Source organism: Arachis stenosperma, chromosome 9 (assembly GCF_014773155.1).
Source record: "Arachis stenosperma cultivar V10309 chromosome 9, arast.V10309.gnm1.PFL2, whole genome shotgun sequence".
NCBI lineage: Eukaryota > Viridiplantae > Streptophyta > Magnoliopsida > Fabales > Fabaceae > Arachis > Arachis stenosperma.
Genome location: NC_080385.1, coordinates 45,554,138 through 45,572,308, shown reverse-complemented (window position 1 = coordinate 45,572,308; position 18,171 = coordinate 45,554,138). Strand labels below are relative to the sequence as shown.

The window sequence follows — 18,171 nt, the reverse complement described above, 5'->3', positions numbered from 1 at the left end:
CAGTCACTTGTCCACCTGGATTTTTGTCCTACATAATTAGGACTAATCGCCCCCTGCACCTTTGAAACGATGCGTTCCATGAAAACCAGTTGTCTCCTGGGTTTGTTTAGGGTTTTATCTGCATTCTTCATCGTGTTAGTTGTGTGTAGAGTAAAGATTAGGGCTTTTCTCTGCTGAAGAAGAATATGGCTATGAAAGCCAGAGAATCTTCGTCACGAACCGTGGAGGAAAGTAGTGAAGGTGGGAAGAATTTGTGCTGGAGTCCGATTCTGGGTTCCACAGGGAGTATGGGGGAAATGGCAAACCAAGGCCAGAAAAGATTTGTAGCACCGAGATGTCATTGTGGCACATATGCAATATTGTTTCAATCTAGCACTGCAGGAAATCCGAACAGGCTTTTTTTGGTTGCTCTTATTTTAAGGTAATCGCTTTGCAATTTTAGTTTTGTTTCGAAATTCGTTGCCATGAGCATGGAGTGTTGTTTGTTGCAGACCGCATCTCCACACTGCAAGTACTTTGCTTGGCTTGATGAATACATAGTGTCATGTTCATATAAAGCTGATGGCAAAGAAAATGGCGTGGTTGAAAGGCTGAAGACGATGGAAGAAAGATTGGAAGCACTGGAACTGAAGATTGCGAAGCAGGATATTGGAAAAACAGTTGGAGGAAACACGAAATGCCGAAGCTTAACCAGTTTTTTAATTGGAATTGCAGTTACAGTTGTAATTTCAGCAATTTACAGTGGATGAATTGAGACAAATGTGAATTTGATTTAGTGTGCAAAGTTTTGTTCATAGAAGAGAACTACTTCATGTATTATGGTTGAAATCCATGGCTTGTAAGAAGACAACAACTGATGTTATGGTTATTATGATATTGAGTAGCTTGATGTAGTTATACCTGATTGAGTAGCTTGATGTAGTTATTATGATGTTGTATTATTATGTAATTGTGAAGCACTTGTCTAGTTGTCTATGAAGATAGTAATGTACAGACACAAATTTGTGCATGATTTGCAAGTGTACTTCAATTCATGAGAGTTTGGTAAAAGTTGAAACAAAGTTACAAATTGATTCAGTGATTCACAAACCCAAGCATGAGTGTTTCACAAAAAATTCACTCTGAACCAAGAACTGCCCCAGAGTTTCACTCAGAAGACAATGTCAGTTTTTTCCAAGTTGACACTAAAACTAATACCAAAAAACTTGAGAGGATCTGTAAATCAAGGCTTGAAATCAGAACCTAATGATAACATCAACACCATAACCAAAATAACTAACATAGAGTGTCCCCTTAAACCAAAATTCTACATTCCCTAACAACATGATATCCATATAGCAGGTTGTTTCACTGTTTCTTTGGTGGAGGCTTCATTCCTGGAGTTGGAATGAACTGAAATAGCCTTGCTGAGGTCCCAGGGCTAGCTGCTGCCAGAGTTTCATTGGAGACTGCATGAGAGTTTTGTTGTAAGCCTTGTGCTTGTGGTTGGGGTTGTACATTGTGAGACGGTTGGTTGGGCTGCATTGGATGTCCTTGGGGCCTTCTGACACTCTGTTTGGGCCTAAACTTTGGAGCTGCAGAAGGGGGCTGAGCATTTGGAGCCTGAGTTGTGGCCTGGTTCATTGGAGCAGGTTCGTCAGTTCCTGGAACCTGGTAACACAATGATGAAAAACATATGGGCTAAAAAACTGCATCTTCTTCTCTGTCTATAACAAAAAATTATGAACAATTGTAGGTATATTTACCTCTGCAGTTGGGGCTGTTGGGGCAGTTTGTGAGATGTTTATCTCATCTGGCTCTACCTGCGGCCTCTTTGGCATTTTTTTCTTGTTTTTCCTAGCCTTGTCCTATATCACAGAATCATGTTTTGCACCCACATATGTTGAGAAATGTTAACTCATTGTGAATTCAAAAAAGACACAACCCAAAATGTATACAAGTTACAGAAGGGTTTTCTTAAACAAAAAAAAAACACTTACAAGAGGTTCCAGGTTAACAGGTGCAGGTTCCTCAGTATTAGCCACATTCCCTATAGGGGGAGGGGCAGGAGCAACATTTTCGGTCAACACACACATAGCTCTGGTGGCCGCTTTTGCCTTCTTCCTTTTTGGTTGCCAATCCGGTGTAGCCGGTGCTCCCTTGCAGGTTTTATAATAATGACCCTTCTCCCCGCATTTGCTACACGTTACCTGAAAAGTCCTTCTGACTTTGTCTCCAATCACTTGGGGGGGAGGTGGTGCACCAGTTTCAGTCCGGCGTTTCTTTGGACGACCAGCTGGTCTTATTATCCTGGGAGGTTGTGGCTTTGGATGGTCTGTCTTCTCCCAGAATTCTTCGCTGTTGACTGGATTTACACACAAATCATATGTTTTCCTGACAGCATCCATAGTGAGATAAGGGCTCACAAATTCTTCGGCAGCCTTGATCCTCAACCTAGATATAGCAGCAACTGCGTGGACACATGGCATCCCTTGCCAACAGCAACAACAACAAGAATATGGTTAGCCAAATTTATGTGAAAACAGCAAGACAAGAAACAATGTATACCTGTCAACTGCCATGAGTTGCAAGTGCATGTATGATGTTGGAGGTTGACTCCCAACTTGTGTTTTCCCCTAGTAACTTCAAATAGAACCCTGTCATTATCTCCGCTCCATTGTGCATTCCATTTATGACTCTGAGGTTTAATGTGCCTGTCAAGCCTCCACTGCTGCGCTGGTGCCAGTTTCCCAGTGCATCTTCCTAGAATCCTCTTGTGCTTGGCCATCTTTTTCATTATTGTACACCTTATCTCTTCACACATTGTTAGAATGGGCTTCTCCCTGGCCTCAAGTATCATAGAATTCCAAACCTCACACATGTTATTGGTGAGGCTGTCATTCTTCGGACCATGGCTGAAATATGCCTTGCACCAAACTGCTGGGTCAAATTGATTCATGTACTCCCATCCTCCATGGCACACACTTTTAAATTTTTCCATTGCCGCTTTGAACTGCACCTGAGTGGTGCACTTGGCAGCATGCCATAACAGACCCTTTACCTGCTTGTTATTGAACCTTTGTTGAAGATTCTTCCAAATATGCAGCACACAATTTCTGTGGTGTGCATAGGGCATGACTTCCTTGGCTGCACGCATAAGTCCCTGCAAAGATGGTTTACAAACCAAATATAATGCACTTATGACATAAAGACACCAATAACTACACACCAATTGCTGGGAATAGACATAGACCAATCATAAGCCACTTAACCATATATGCATAAACTAATTATGAATGTATTATGTTGTGCAGAATTCTACTAACCAAAAGCTAGAAATTAAACAACACGATTACAAACAAATACTAACCCAGGTGACAATTCACAGATTAACAGATTATTTTCTATGGAAGGGATACCAACAATTGTAAGGGAAGATGGTTAGATTGGTTGTATTTACTACCAACTATGTTGATGAATTTCTTCAGTTTAACAAGTATAGCCTTTTGCTTCAATTAGCAGATATTCCACTTTAAATCTAAACAAACAACTAATTAACACATTCAACACAAGTCTACATTGTGCAGAGTTACATTCATAAAACATACATTATATCAGAATAGTATAGGGAATTGTAGTTACCTTCTGTTGGTCGGACATCAGATTCCATCCGCGCACTTGATGGTCTCCCAAATCATCCTGAAGCCGCGTCAAGAACCACATCCAGTTCTCTGTGTTTTCAGCTCTTGTCACAGCATATGCAATAACGAATACATGGTTGTTAGCATCAAGTGCCATTGCAGTTAGGAGCTGCCCTCCGTAATAACCTTTTAAGAAGCAACCATCTAGGCCTATTAGTGGTCGACAGCCCTTAACAAAACCATTTCTGCACGCATCTAAGCAAATGTAAATTTTGTCAAACAGTGGTAGAGACTGCGGAATTGGGTCAACACACATGTCAGCCGTGCTGCCTGGGTTACTCCTGTGCAACTCTTGCAAATAATCCCACAACTTCCCATACTGTGCCCTGTCATTGCCGTTCACAATTTCCCTAGCTGCTTTCAAAGCTCTTTGGATCATTTTAGGATGGACCTGAACATTATAATCCTGTTTCAGATGCTCCGTTGCTTCCCTCGGTGTCAGCTTAGGCTGTGTTGCCAACCTTTTTTCCAACTTATCTGTGACCCAAACCCTATCGGCCAAGTTACTTCCATAATCCCTTCCACATGTATGCTTGTTGTTAAATGTTTTAATCTCAAAAGCCATTGTTTTTGAGTTCCTTGCCACGTATATCAACCATGGGCAGTTCTCCTCTGCACATCTAGCCCTGACCCTCTCCTTCTCATTTTTTATATACATGCAATCTCTTCCATCCCAGACAAATACATCCTTCAAGGCCTTCTTAAATTTCTCCATAGTCGCAAATTGCATTCCAAGCTCAAACTGAACCTCTCCATATTCATTTTCTTCATTGAAATCAAGTCCGTGCGTTGTCCTCTCATCCTCAGAAGATACCGGGGTATGACAGTCTTCCGAAGCATATTCATATTTGTAGTCATCACTCTCCTCATTAGCCACTGCTGGACCTCCTAATTCATCTTCAACTGGCCCTCCCATATCTGTCTCAACTGGCCCTTGGCCAGAACCCAACCCACTTGGAGGTGTCTCAGTTCCATTCCCTTTACTAGATTCACCATGTAGCACATGTCTCTTCCTCCTCCTCCCAGTATACCTCTTGGATGATTTCTTTCCATTCTTCTTGGGTGACACTTTCTTTTTGTTTCTTGCAGACACCGAAGTTTTTTCCTTTGTTTTTTTTCCACTCCTTTCTGCTGACTCAATATCACTGCTATCACTCTCATAACCAGGAGGTGGCGGCTTGTAGGCCTCATCCTCGGCACTCTCGTATCCGTCATCCAATGAGGATTCATCTGTCACCACAACGGGCTCTTCCTCTGGTTCTGGCTCTGGTTCGGCTTGCATTGGTTGGCTTACCGGGTGCTCAAAGTAGATGTAGAACTCATACTTATCTGGACAACTTAAGGTGGCTTCACACATGTCATTAATATCCTGATCACCCTTAAGGATATGAAGCCCAAACTCCAAGTTTCTTGCTGCTGGATCAAGCCAATAAATTTCTTTGTATTCCAGATAACCTAATCCCCTGAAGAGTTCTTCCAAGTCCTTCTTGTTGACAAAATCAACATCCATCGGTGGAAATTTCTCAATCTTCCCATCTACATAGCGTAACACTCCATTTGAATCTTTCTCTAGTCTCCCACCGTGATGAAAAACAGGGGCAACAAACACAGACATCTGTAAAAAACCAAATCACAACTCAGTAACAGAGCTAAACTTCAAACACCCTCAACAGCAACTAGGCTATCCTGCCTATCCATTAAGCATTCTTAATGCATCAAGCCAACACAAAGGTACAAACTTTCAAACTTAACATCACTTTCATACTTTCACAACAACCCTAACTCATGAAACAAACCTACTGCTTCACCCGATCCACCCATAATCACCATGCAGGGGAGAACTCACATATCAAAGCTAATTTAACCCCCACTACCTGACATACTCCTCAACTTCACTACAGTAAAGAATAATGTATGTAGAAGAGAACCAAGTATACGTTACCGTTTCAAAGGAAGCTTCCAAATGAAGACCCTGTCTTCCCACGCAGTAGTGCAACTAGCTCCCACGTCCTCAACGTAACTCTGTTTTGGAGGGAAGAAGAAAGCTTTGCTGAATTAGGGCCAAAGGTAAATGACGAGGGAGAGGAAGGTGTTTTATGGAATAATGGTTTTCATGGAACGCATCGTTTCAAAGGTGCAGGGGGCGATTAGTCCTAATTATGTAGGACAAAAATCCAGGTGGACAAGTGACTGACAGATCAGCATGTCACCTGCTGGGAACCGGTTGCAGGGTCTTCAATGTCCATATACCATCATTGATAGGGACCGATTTGGGGTTTTAAATTACTTAGGGGGTGGGTCGTCCATCGGGTAAATGGTTAGGGACCGGAAAGGGCTTTTACTCATTCACATTATAATTCTAATTGTGTTACATATATGCTTGAGTGTTTGATATGGATAAGCGAGAATTATCAGGATCACCTCAATGTAGCGAGAACAAGAGAGACACAAGAGATGTTAGCATTAATGCTATTGATAGCCAATTCTTACATTATTCGCACTTGAACCATACACCTCACATGCCCCAATTTTTGTATTCTATGTACCCTGGTTTTTATACTGGTGCAGTATATTCTAACCAATATCCAACAACCATGCATCCATCACTATACAACATATTCCCACCATCATTTACTGTAGTTTCAACTGTCACAAATTTTCAGCCTCCTACTCTCTTATATCCTTTTCAATCTACTAATTCAAGAGATACAGATGAAATTTTTAAACTGCTAAAGTCTCCACAACATCATCAGTCTGACTCTGGTACAAATAAAAAGGCATCAAAACAGACAAGTGTACGCGATAAGAAGATATGTACGGCCAAGAGAAGAATTGTTTGGAATTCACATTTGTCTCAAAATAAGGGTGGTGTGAATGCGGCCTCCATTAAAGACAACTTTTCAAAAAATAAAAAAACTCCACCAGGAACCTCACATAAATCTCTAACTGAGGAGCAAAAGGCACTCTTAAAAAAGAGTACACCAAGTGGATATTCTATTAGCATGCCTACCCTAAACCAGAAAAACATCGAGCACAATAAACGGAGAATTGAATGGCCATCTGTAAGTTCTCATATCACAAGCATTCGCATGAATCCTCTACGGTTACATAACTTAGTGATCTCATCAATTTTTTTTTTTTTGCAGTGGATCCCGATTTTATTTAAGCCTCCTGCATACATGGATTTAGATGACTTGGATATTAAAATGGCAACCTATGTGTTTGCACCAAATAAAAGAAGGTTAAATATCTCATTATCTATCTACTAAAAATTTAAAAAATAGTTCAATATTAATGTGATTCGTATTTGTAGTGATGAGGTATTGGCGACAACAAACAAATTTAGCGGAACTCGTGACAATTTCAAGTCATTAATTCCCAAGGAGTGGGTACATGGGGATGTAAGTGCATAATTAAACTGCTATGTCTAACATACTTTAATTTCTAATATATTTATTTTACCATATAGGTGTTGGATTTGGTGGCTACTATGCTAACCATGCAGGAGAAAGAAATGGGATGTCAAACAAACTGGTATTTGCCAGCAGTGTTATCGGTACGTAATGTCTTTTTCAGGCTTGTTACCGTTTTTATTTATTTTATCTTATTACTTAATTGGTGTCACTAACTTAGCCCCTAACTATTAAATTCAGCAATTCATACTACAATGTGATACCAAAATTGAAGTTCTGTTGAAATATTATCAAAAAGAATTTATTGTATTTTTAATTTTTTTTATTATTTAATGGCATTTATCTTTATGAACTGATCTATACCTTTTTTTTAAAAAAAAAATTGTATCTAGTAATATTCTAATACGTGAAAGTTGGTACTAGATTTTTTTACCTGTCAACGAGAACAACACACATTGGTATCTGGTTGTTTTTGATTTGTGCAATCATCAAACAATTCTGCTAGACTCCCTACCGATTGCTATAAATAAAGAGCAGAAGAGATCGAGTATAGTAAAGCTGGTAAATTAACTTTTCCTATTTTCACTTCTATGACATTTTTTTAGGTTTCAAATACCGTCCTTTATTTATTTTTTCTCCTATATAAATAGGCAAAATATCTGGAAGATATGCTCAAGTATGACTCGTTCTATAAATACAACACTCCGTTCAGGCCAAGGATACTTGATTTTGCATTTGTGGATATGCTAGAAACAGGAGAACAAGCTCCCTGCTCGTAAGGAATATCTATATTTGTGTTTTTCTTTTTCAAATTTTTATCTGCATAAGCTAACCGCGTCTTATTTAACACAGTAATGATTGTGGGGTATGTGTGGCAACCTGGATGACAAACTACAGGAAGACGTATAGTTATACAATAAATGTAATTTTTTTTTGCTAAAAAAAATAGTACTTCAATTGCTAATGTGTATGGTTTTGTTGGTAACCTAAAATATTTATATTTTTCAGGTTAATCATGGTACAAGGATGCGACCTGCGTTGGATTTGATTCTAAGGCCCCACAACTTGATGCTGCGTAATGCCATTGAATCTGCTAACAGGAATTACAATAAGTATAAACAAAAGGAGTCAAACAAAAATTAATTAATCGTAATTGTCATGTAGTCATGTTAAGATTATATTAACTACTAAGACTTGTTAGTTTCATCTCTTTTACTTAAAAAATTATTATGCACTATATTATAATGTTTCTGTCTTTCGTTCGATTTTAGTTGAATTTACGTGAAGCATAATTTTTACTCTAGCATTTTGATTCCTTGAACCACTTCTGTGTTGTAAGCTTAATTGAAAATTTGATACTAAAATATATTAAGCATTTTAAATAAAAACAACATGAGAGAATGGTTATAATCTATCTTTTGAAAATCAGTTTGGACCGGCCGGTTGAGCCATGAACTGCTACAGAAAACAACTCGGACAAATGTTAAAACACCCAATTTCAAAAACCACAATTGAACCGTTGAACCGGCCAAGAACTGGTCGGTCAAACCGAACCGTCACCTGGCCAGATTTTTGGAATAAGGGAAAAATGCAAAGTTCTGAAAATGGTTCGAATTGACTGGTCAAACTGGTCAATTCGTGAATCGAGGGGAAAAACGGTTCGGACCAAGATTCTAAAAATCCATTCGAACCAGTCGGTCGAACCGTGAACCGGTACAAAAACGAACCGAACCGAACCGAACCGAACCTGTCAGGTAAAAAACCAAAAAAAAAAAAAACCAAAACCCCCTCCCCCAAAATGAGCGAAACCTAAACCTAACCCAGTAACCCCCATTCGGCCATTCCCCCAAGCCCCACTCCCAAACGAACCCTAGCCCCTCTCTCCCTACTCCCTAGGTCTCACAGCCTCGCTCTCTGCAACTCCCATCGCCGGTGAGAGACCTCCTCCCACCACCTCGCAGCCACCGCCACCTTCGTCCCAGCACAGCCCTTCCACTGCTCCCACCCAGGACCTCCTCGCGGACAGAGCAGCCCAGCACTGCAGCACACAGCCAGCGCCCAGCGCCCAGCGCCCAGCAGGTCGGCACCATGCTTGCAAGTCGCACCCATCACCACCCTCAGTCCCTTGCAACTCGCAAATCGCACCCAGCAGGCCAGGACCACTCGATAGCCTATTGCAAGTAAAGAACACGATTTGCTATTATATATAAAGTTCTTCTATTCGTTCTTATTAGCATGTTTTCCAATGCCATTTACTTTGGTTCTAACTTGGCATAATGTGATAATTGAAATGTTAGACCAACGTAGTTCTGATTATTGCTTTTCTGTTCTCTCGCGAACATAAGGGAACTATATGCTTTTCTGATTATTGCTTTTTCTGTTCTCTGAACGAACATACTGAAGAACGCAGAGAAGATAGAAGAGAACTCGAACGCAGCTTGGAGGAAGCACCGAAGCAGCCATCTCTCGTCGCCGTTCCTCAACGTCCAGCCACCGTCGCCGGCCTCGCCTTCTGCCTCTGTCGCACAACCACTGTCTCGACGGTGCCACTTCTGTTCCATCGCGTCAGCCCTTCGGTCGTGCCCTGTTCCTTTCTTGCTACTGATCTGCTCTGCTCTGTTCTAGCATTTAGTTCTAGGTATTAATTTTTTTAAACTATAATTCTTGAATAATTCTTGTTACTTGTTAGTTAATCTGTGAACCTTGCTGAGATTACTGGTTGAATAATTGCTGAATAATTGTTGTTAGTTAATCTGTGGACTTGTTACTGAATTGAATAATTGTTGAATAATTTTGACTGTTGGAGACTTGAGATTACTGGGTTGGAGTGAGTTGCTGTGGTTTACTGTGATTTTGTAATTGGATTGTATTGTTGTGATATTGTATTGTTGTTGGATTTTTTTTCAACTAAGAAACACTTAAGGCTATTGGATTGTTAAAATTGTGCTTAAATTTTGCTAAAATTGTGTTAGCTGAAAATCTTATTAATCTTTATTGAAATTATGCTGAAAATTTTGCTAAAAGTTTGTTAGAACTTCTATTTGTTCATTATGAGTAGAAGGAGGGGTTTAGAATAGTTCTTCTGCAAGGAGAAAGGGATCATTATCTTTTTCTATTGATAACTTCAAAAACACATTCCAGTAATTGACTTATTGGGAGAGAAGAGAGCCATGAGAATGGATCTTACACAACAAGGATTAAAGGTAGAGAATGCAACGATTGGGCCTTTAGGGTCTGCACTTTTTGACTCTGCTGTTTCCATTTTTTCTGCTCACAATAAGTATGCTTTGTTCAAATAGCAGGATACTGGAATTCATTGATTTGGGAGGTGAAATGTGGAGAGATGTTTGGCATGCTTTAATAAGTGAAATTATAGCGTTACACAAGTTCTCACAAGAATATGGACCTTGATTATGACCAATCTTTTGTTTTAGAAAAAATTATTTTTTCATCTTTGTTTTTAACAAAAAAATAGATGAATTGAATTAACTAGATAAGTAGATGATTGAATATTTATTATTGGTATGCTTGATAAATTGTGCCAATTATGCGTTTCTTCTTCTTAGGGTGATTTTTTTCCTCCTTCTTGTTATTTCTTGTATTAATTATTTGATGCCACTGTCGCAACGTCGTTCTCCTCCATCGTGCAGCCACGCTTGAGCTTCGAAACCACTGTCGCCGGCCTCGCCTTCTGCCTCCGTCGCGCAGCCACTGTCTCGACGGTGCCAGTTCTGTTCCATCGCATCAGCCCTTCGGTCGTTCCCTGTTCCTTTCTTGCTAATGATCTGCTCTGCTCTGTTCTGGCATTTAGTTCTAGGTATTAATTTTTTTAAACTATAATTGTTGAATAATTCTTGTTACTTGTTAGTTAATTCTACAATGAAGTGGCTTGCCAATGAGTTTTGGAAATGTGTTGCCTCTCAATTCTTCTGAATCTCTGTTGGTTCTATAATGTTAGTACTTTTTGCGTGTACAACTTGCAATTAACTACTTTCTTGTGTGATTAAATTTTGGGTGACTATTTTTTGTAACAATTTAGTCAAATATATCAAATCAATCTATCGATTTTCACTTATAATCTTCGTATAAAGATGGCAACTATGATTACTTAAACTAACATAATTTTGAAGATTTTGGATTTTTAGCAAATTTTGCAGCACATAAATTTTGCAGAACACCATTGAACCTTATTACAAGTTAGCATACATAATAAAACCCCCTCATGAATTTGCCAATTCTGGTTGTTTTTTTTTCACAAAGTTCAATGGTTTTAAGGTAGTTTACCTGCCCCACATTACACGGTTAGCACCAAAGCTAGAGACAATTTGAGACAAGAGAGTTGACAAATCCGGATAAGGATGTTTTTCTCTTGAAACTCTGAAAAGAGCACTAAATTTCACATACATCTATTCTTCTGTGCACAGTTGTTCAATTTCTGAAATATGCAAATCAAGCCCCTGAAGTTGTTGAACCATAGTCTTTTAGTTTCATCAAATTAATCATTGGTCACAACTGAAAATATTTACACACGTTCTCACATGAATATGGACCTTGATTATTATTTTGCTTGTCTTTTCTTTTTATATTTGATCAATCTTCAAAATATAAGAAAGGAATCAATATTTTAGAGATATATAAACGTGATTCTTTTACCGAAGAAAAAAATCCTTTCAAAATATATAAAGAATTTGTACATTTTGTAAATATAGAAAATTCAACATTTTTGAGATATATAAACGTGATTCTTTTGCTGGAAAAAGGAATCCTTTCAAAATATACAAAGGATTTGTACTAGAAAAATGAATTCTTTTCTCCAACACATCAATTCCAAATTCTATCATCTCGAGTTCATTCCTCATTGCAACATTGAGATTATATTCTTGTTTTTTTTTAATTTATTTCCCAACAACGTGGCTCATACAAATTTGCTAGTTTTATATATAAATTCCTTCTTAAGCTTGGATAATAGTTTCCTATACAAATAATACTCAACATTTCCTCCATCTTGCTTGAATCTTATTGTTGCATCTCCCTCTATTTTCCAATATTTGGTATGATGGACCCAAAGTTCTTACATCATGTGTCTTGTAAGAAGGTATAATCTCCAATTTTCACCTCTTAAGTTAGCAACACATGTTAGTGCATCTCCAGCTGAACTTATATTCATTGAATTCTTTCTTCCTTTTAAAGAGCCCCGAGGCTGTAAGTATCAAATTTGCTGTTAAGTGTTGGTAAATATCAAACTTTAAGCCCACAAAGCAACGGTTAATAAACACAAGTGGACACAATCGCATAAATGAGTGCACAAATACTAAACTACAGCAACACTTAACCTGAAGCTCAATGATCAATTCTGTGGAGTTGTTAACTGCATTGCTTTGATACGGTTCATCAAGAATGTTCCCTCTCAAAGACCTTTCAGAAGGACTTTCTTCAAAATCTTCCAAGTAGACATTGTCTTCTTTTGAAACTGAGTAGCTACTATTTGCTCCAAGAAGAACACAAGAGTCCAAGTACTGTCCACCCTGCAAAGACAAAACCAAAGCATTCTTCATTGTTATGTTATGTCATTATTTTGGCATACTCATGTATCTTCAAATCATAAAGTGATTCTTTAAATTTTTTTTATGTTTTTTACTTTTAAAAGGAAATTTGATGGAACAAGCCCATTGACCTTAATAACAACATTTTTTAATTGCAACTTCTTCCCACTTCCAACATATATTAAAGCCTCTGAGCTAGCTTCTGTGAGATTAAATCCCTGTCCATCTTTTAGATACAAGGTTCCACCATGGCCATCATAAATGAAATAATCAAAAGTTTCATTGTCAACTATTAAAGGCTTTTGAGGTGAGATGGAGAATTCAGGACATGGTTGTACGTAGATTGATTGATCCATAATGACAGCTTCCAGCATGTGAGACATATTGTGTTCTTCATATGACAGCATACTGCCGACTGTTGGAACAAAGAACTCAACTACAGCAAGAAGAAAATCTAGTGCAACCAGCAACTGAGGCCTCTGTATGCACAAAGAAACAAAAGTTGAATCCTGAGCAAATTTTACATCAACAATTAGCATCGTTGGAACTGGGAAACCATTCTCTTTGACTATGCTACTATTCACTGAGTCCTGGTTTTGCTAATGAGAAAAAGCATTTAGAAGACTGGCTCCAACATTTTCAGGCTTTCCTATTGCTAACCGGAATTCTTTTTCAACACCCTCACGATCATCAAACACACTGAAACCTTGGAGAGTTGCAGAGAGGAATCCTTTTCCATCTGTACTAGATTTATACAGAAGCCATGCACCACTAACCTGCACAGCAGAAAATGAAGAGCTGAGCCACATGAGAATTGATTCTTTTTGGGAAAGTGAAAATTTCACATGATACTTGTCGTGTGTTGATTCACTATATTTCTTCAAACCAATCTAGTTTGTGTAATCTCAACCAAAAAATTGCTTCAAACCATTAATCAAGTTACAGAATATTTGGAATTCATTTGAGGCCACAACATTTAAAAAAAATAAATAAAATAAAATAAAAAATTCTCTTCTATGTAAGATTCTTTCTTCTAATTAAAAAACAAAAAAATATTAAATTTCAGTAGCTATAGATATAACCATTCGTGTATATCTAAGTATGCTTTTCAGTATTAGTTTCGTCACATAGTATCAGAGCATTTATGATTACAATGCCTAGAATTCAATCCTTGTTACCTACCAAAAGAAAGAACTTTCAGCATAAAGCAAACAAAACAGAGCAAAAAGGTATCATTTGTTAGAGACAGTCGCTCCATCTCTAGTTTCAAGACTGACCGGTTGATCTCATCAAGTGCAGTAGGTTTAGAAGTAATTTCCATTTTCAGTTTGGGAGCGGCTTCATCAACCAGATCAATAGCTGCAGAGGAACCACTGGATATTCATATCAAAAACTATCTATCTATCTATCTATCTATCCATCTATCTATCTTATAACAAAATTTTCAGGCAAATTCTAACAAAGTATCAGCACATACTTAACAAAGAGTAACAAATTTTTCCAAATCTTTCTAATGTTAAGCATATTACAAAAAGAAACCCAACTTTCAGGAGACAGTAACAAAATCATGAAATTTGAACAAGATCAAATACAGACCAAAAACAGAACAACACTCACGGAGCCAAAAATCAAGAACAATCAGCACAACATACTAAACAGAGCCAGAAATCAACAACAATCAGCAACTAAAATTAGAATACAGCAACATATAATTACCCTAAATCCTAAAATCAATAAATCTATCAACAAAAATTCAAAAACAGCAGATTCAGAAGTTAAAAAACACTAAAACAGCAGCAGCAACATAACAAGTGGCATGACATTCAGAAATCAAAAGCACATCAACAGAGCAAGTAGTTAAGTTACAGTGGTGATATCACTCAGATGCATGTCAATCAAAAATAAAGAACACATAAAAAAGCAAAACAGCAACACACAAAACAGCACCACAGCAGAAGATCATTCAAAAAAATATCACAACACACAAAAATAGCAACACAGCAGAACTAGAGCTCATTAGTAATCAAATAATCATTCAATAGAAAATTAAAACACAAAACATTCAAATATTCAGTAATCAAATAATCATTGAAAATGGAATAAATAAAAAACGCAGAAGAAGTTAGCAGTGAACTGACCGTCGAAGTCTAAGGTTTTTTTCTTGGTTGAGCTTCTTCTCTCTGAACTCGAAGGAAGGAAATTGGAATGGAGATGGGTTTTTCTTCTGAGCAGTCTGAGAAGAGGGGGGCAGAATCGTGACGGAGACAGAGGCCAGGCGACGAACACAACTCAGAAGACGGTGGTGGGTTGGAAGAATCTGCGACGACCAGACAAAGACGATGGTGACTGAGCGCCCGACGGACGGCGGCAGGAGCGCGATGGAGCAGGTGAATACCGGGAACTGACGCGCCGAGGTCGAGGAAGAAGAAGCTGCGATTCTTGAAGGAGGAAGAAGCACGGACAACCAGACGACGATGGTAGTGCCTGAGAACGACGGACGGCGGCAGTCCTTGCGGCGGTGGTGGAGAAGCTAGGTTTCTGTTTCAATTTGGGGGAGGAGCTGTTAGAGTAGGGATATTCAAAAGGGTATTTTTGTCTAATTAAATAAAGAAAGAATGTTTAAGTCTTTTTATAAAATTAAATAAATAAATGTTTTTAATTTTTATTTAATTAAAAGGGTGTTTTAGTAAAAGTAGTGATATATTATATATTTAAAAAAGAAAAAATTAAATACTGACGTGGAAAATAAATTCCACTTGTTTAATTATTATTTGTCCACATCTTAAACATATCGGTACGTATTAATTTATCATCGTACCGTAGCAATCACCATTAATTATTATTTTATAATTTATTTTTGTTTTTTTAACCATTCGGCTGTAGTTCAGAATTTTGTAAGATAAATTTTAAAATAATAAAAAAAGTCAGTTACCAAAAATTGGTTCTTACACTATGCACATACACCATCCTCTCATGCAAAAACAAAAATTTAATCATGTCCTAATAGACCCGTTCCGATCATCACAGGTCCAAGACTATATCAATCTGGTCCAATATAACGTCGACTTAGCTCCCACCACTTCATCTGAGCCACTTAAGCGGACTATAGCAAGAGCATGAGCAAAAATAATTATCTACAACATCAACCAAGCTAATGAACGTGCATCTTACACCTTCTTACGATAATGTTCACTAAAACTCCCTTACCCCTAATATGAACCAAACCAACCATTTTTTTAACAATAAATCTCAAAAGTGTTGGACATTGAAACGTTTCTTTTTTATATATATATCATCATCATTTTAGTTATTTTTCTTACATATGGAAGTCAGATGATTAAGTTAAATTCATGTATTTAAAAAAAAAAAAATAAAACAAGACCAACGGTTAACGGTCAAGTTGAAAGTTTTCACATTAATTTAAAATTGCAACTAATAAAGCTTTGATCTTTATAAGATCAGAAAACACAACGACACAAATAAAAATTTCATTACAATTTATTGCAAAATACATCTATTAACAGGTATAGGAGTTAAATATGAGTTTTGTACATTGATTTTGTCCCAAATAATTACAAAATAAATTAACAAGGGAAAACATATTTTCACCCAAACAAAGCACATGATGAGAAGTTAAGAACACTCAAAAATGAAAGACAAGCAATTTTATATAATCAGAGAAACAAGCAAACTGAAGAACAATGCCAACACCAAACACTGATTCTTCCAATTAGCTCCAGCAAGAAGAGAAATAGCTGAAGAGAAATTCCCTGAAGATGAGTTGGTACTTAAAATAAGAACCATCCAGTCATGTTCAGAACCAACCCCTGCAACCGTATAATTAGAATCATTGAGATACTTTGTGAAGTGATTCGACTTTGTATAATTGGAGAACAATGCATCCTCGTCCAATTTGGGCACGCGAACCGGCATGATCACGCCATCTGTTGTGGTATTGTAATCAATCCTGCACTTCTTAAGGTTCTCTTGGAACTTAGGAATCTTCAAGGCGCTACCCGGTGAAGGATAGTAGCTGGCAAGTTCTTTGCATTTGTCTTTGCCACCTAAGTCGTCCGCGATCTCATCGGCTAAGCAAGACATCTTGCTGAGTTCCTTGAGTTCCGGAAGGTTAAAGACTTTCCGGTAGATGTTGATGTCATCAAGAAGATCCTGTCCCTCAGTTGCTGTTAGGGAATTAGTGTTATGAAGGTTAAGCATGAAGAGTAAGATTACAAAAAGCATGCATATTGATAATATTATTCGGAAGGATGTCATTGTTTTAATTTTTGGTACAAAGAATTAAATGGTGGAAAAAAAAAAACTATAACATAGGCTATTACCTCCACTTAGCACTTGGCTAGTAAACAGGTGCAAGGCGAAGACGGGTAGAAGAACGTTGAAAGCAAGTTTGAAGCATGCCATAGTTAAAATAATAGATGAGAGATTGCAACAGGAGGTGAGGAGGCAAAAGCGTCCACTTAGAATGAACTACAACTTATGCTCTTATGAGTTTAATATATTATAAACTCTCACCTTTAGGCTTTATATATGATGACAATAGAAGAGGTACAAAGAGGGAAAAGAAAAATATGAAGAAGAATAAAGAGAGGGGAGGTTTACTTGTGCTAAAAGTAATTAATTTATCTAGGAGTTGTATGGTATTAATAGTTTCATGTCCATTATTTTGTTTAAGAGGGCTATTAATATTGTTTCAAGTTATTATTGTACAAATTAAATTTTCATATACTAATTGTGTAAAATATTTTATATAATTATTTAATTATATCTATGTTTTTAATAACTAATTACACAATTAATGTTAAAAGTATATATTTTTTGACATAATATTATGTGATTAGATGTAATTTTATATTAATAATACATCAAATAAAAAATATCACAATTTTAAAGTTAGCTTTTGAATTCCCACTTATATTACTGAGTCATCTTATCACATACATAATAAAAATCTATGAATATTTGTTTTTTATTTTCCTCGGAAAAAAATACTTAGTATGGCAAGTATGAATAGACATTATTACATACATTATTACAATCTGCCGTAAAATCGTGGATCGTATTTGTGTTCGACTATCTTAATTTTTTTGCGATAATTTCTTTTAAAATTTCCTTTTTAAATCACCTCTATAATTAGGCCTTAGCCAACTATTTAAAACTCGTAATGGATAGGATAGATGAATGGACTTTAAACTTTACATTAACTTTATTTCCGGATTTAAAATATTTTTCATATTTAATTATACTCTATCTGTAATTAAAAGTTCTGAATTCTAATCCTGTATATATACACTTTCTATCCTATTCTACTTTATTCTACTCCCAAAAAAAAATCAATCAAATATAATGTTTAAGTATTTCATATTTCATAAATACACTAAAAAATAAAAAATACAAAATTAAGTCTACATTAAAATTAAAAATAATAAAATAAATGAAAATTTAGGATTTGTGAGGTTGGAACAGAAAGATGTTAGAGAAATGACACTGAAAACATTTAGACTTAAGTGAGAGCTA

General features: G+C 37.0%; 2 protein-coding genes across 2 annotated transcripts; both read right to left on the bottom strand.

The window, feature by feature from the left end:
• Nucleotides 1-1,157: 1,157 nt before the first annotated feature.
• On the bottom strand, nt 1,158-5,926 carry LOC130949473 (uncharacterized). Its single transcript, XM_057878182.1, has 6 exons — nt 5,891-5,926; nt 3,622-5,295; nt 2,548-3,142; nt 1,980-2,470; nt 1,746-1,847; nt 1,158-1,650 (listed from the first exon to the last, which is right to left on the bottom strand). The coding sequence occupies exons 1-6, from the start codon at nt 5,924-5,926 to the stop codon at nt 1,348-1,350; spliced, it is 3,201 nt and encodes a 1,066-aa protein (XP_057734165.1). The 3' UTR covers nt 1,158-1,347.
• A 10,192-nt stretch (nt 5,927-16,118) lies between these two features.
• Nucleotides 16,119-17,200, bottom strand: LOC130951919 (uncharacterized GPI-anchored protein At5g19250-like). The gene is made up of 2 exons (XM_057880668.1): nt 16,977-17,200; nt 16,119-16,820 (listed from the first exon to the last, which is right to left on the bottom strand). The coding sequence occupies exons 1-2, from the start codon at nt 17,056-17,058 to the stop codon at nt 16,303-16,305; spliced, it is 600 nt and encodes a 199-aa protein (XP_057736651.1). The 5' UTR covers nt 17,059-17,200; the 3' UTR covers nt 16,119-16,302.
• Between the last annotated feature and the right edge of the window lie 971 nt (nt 17,201-18,171).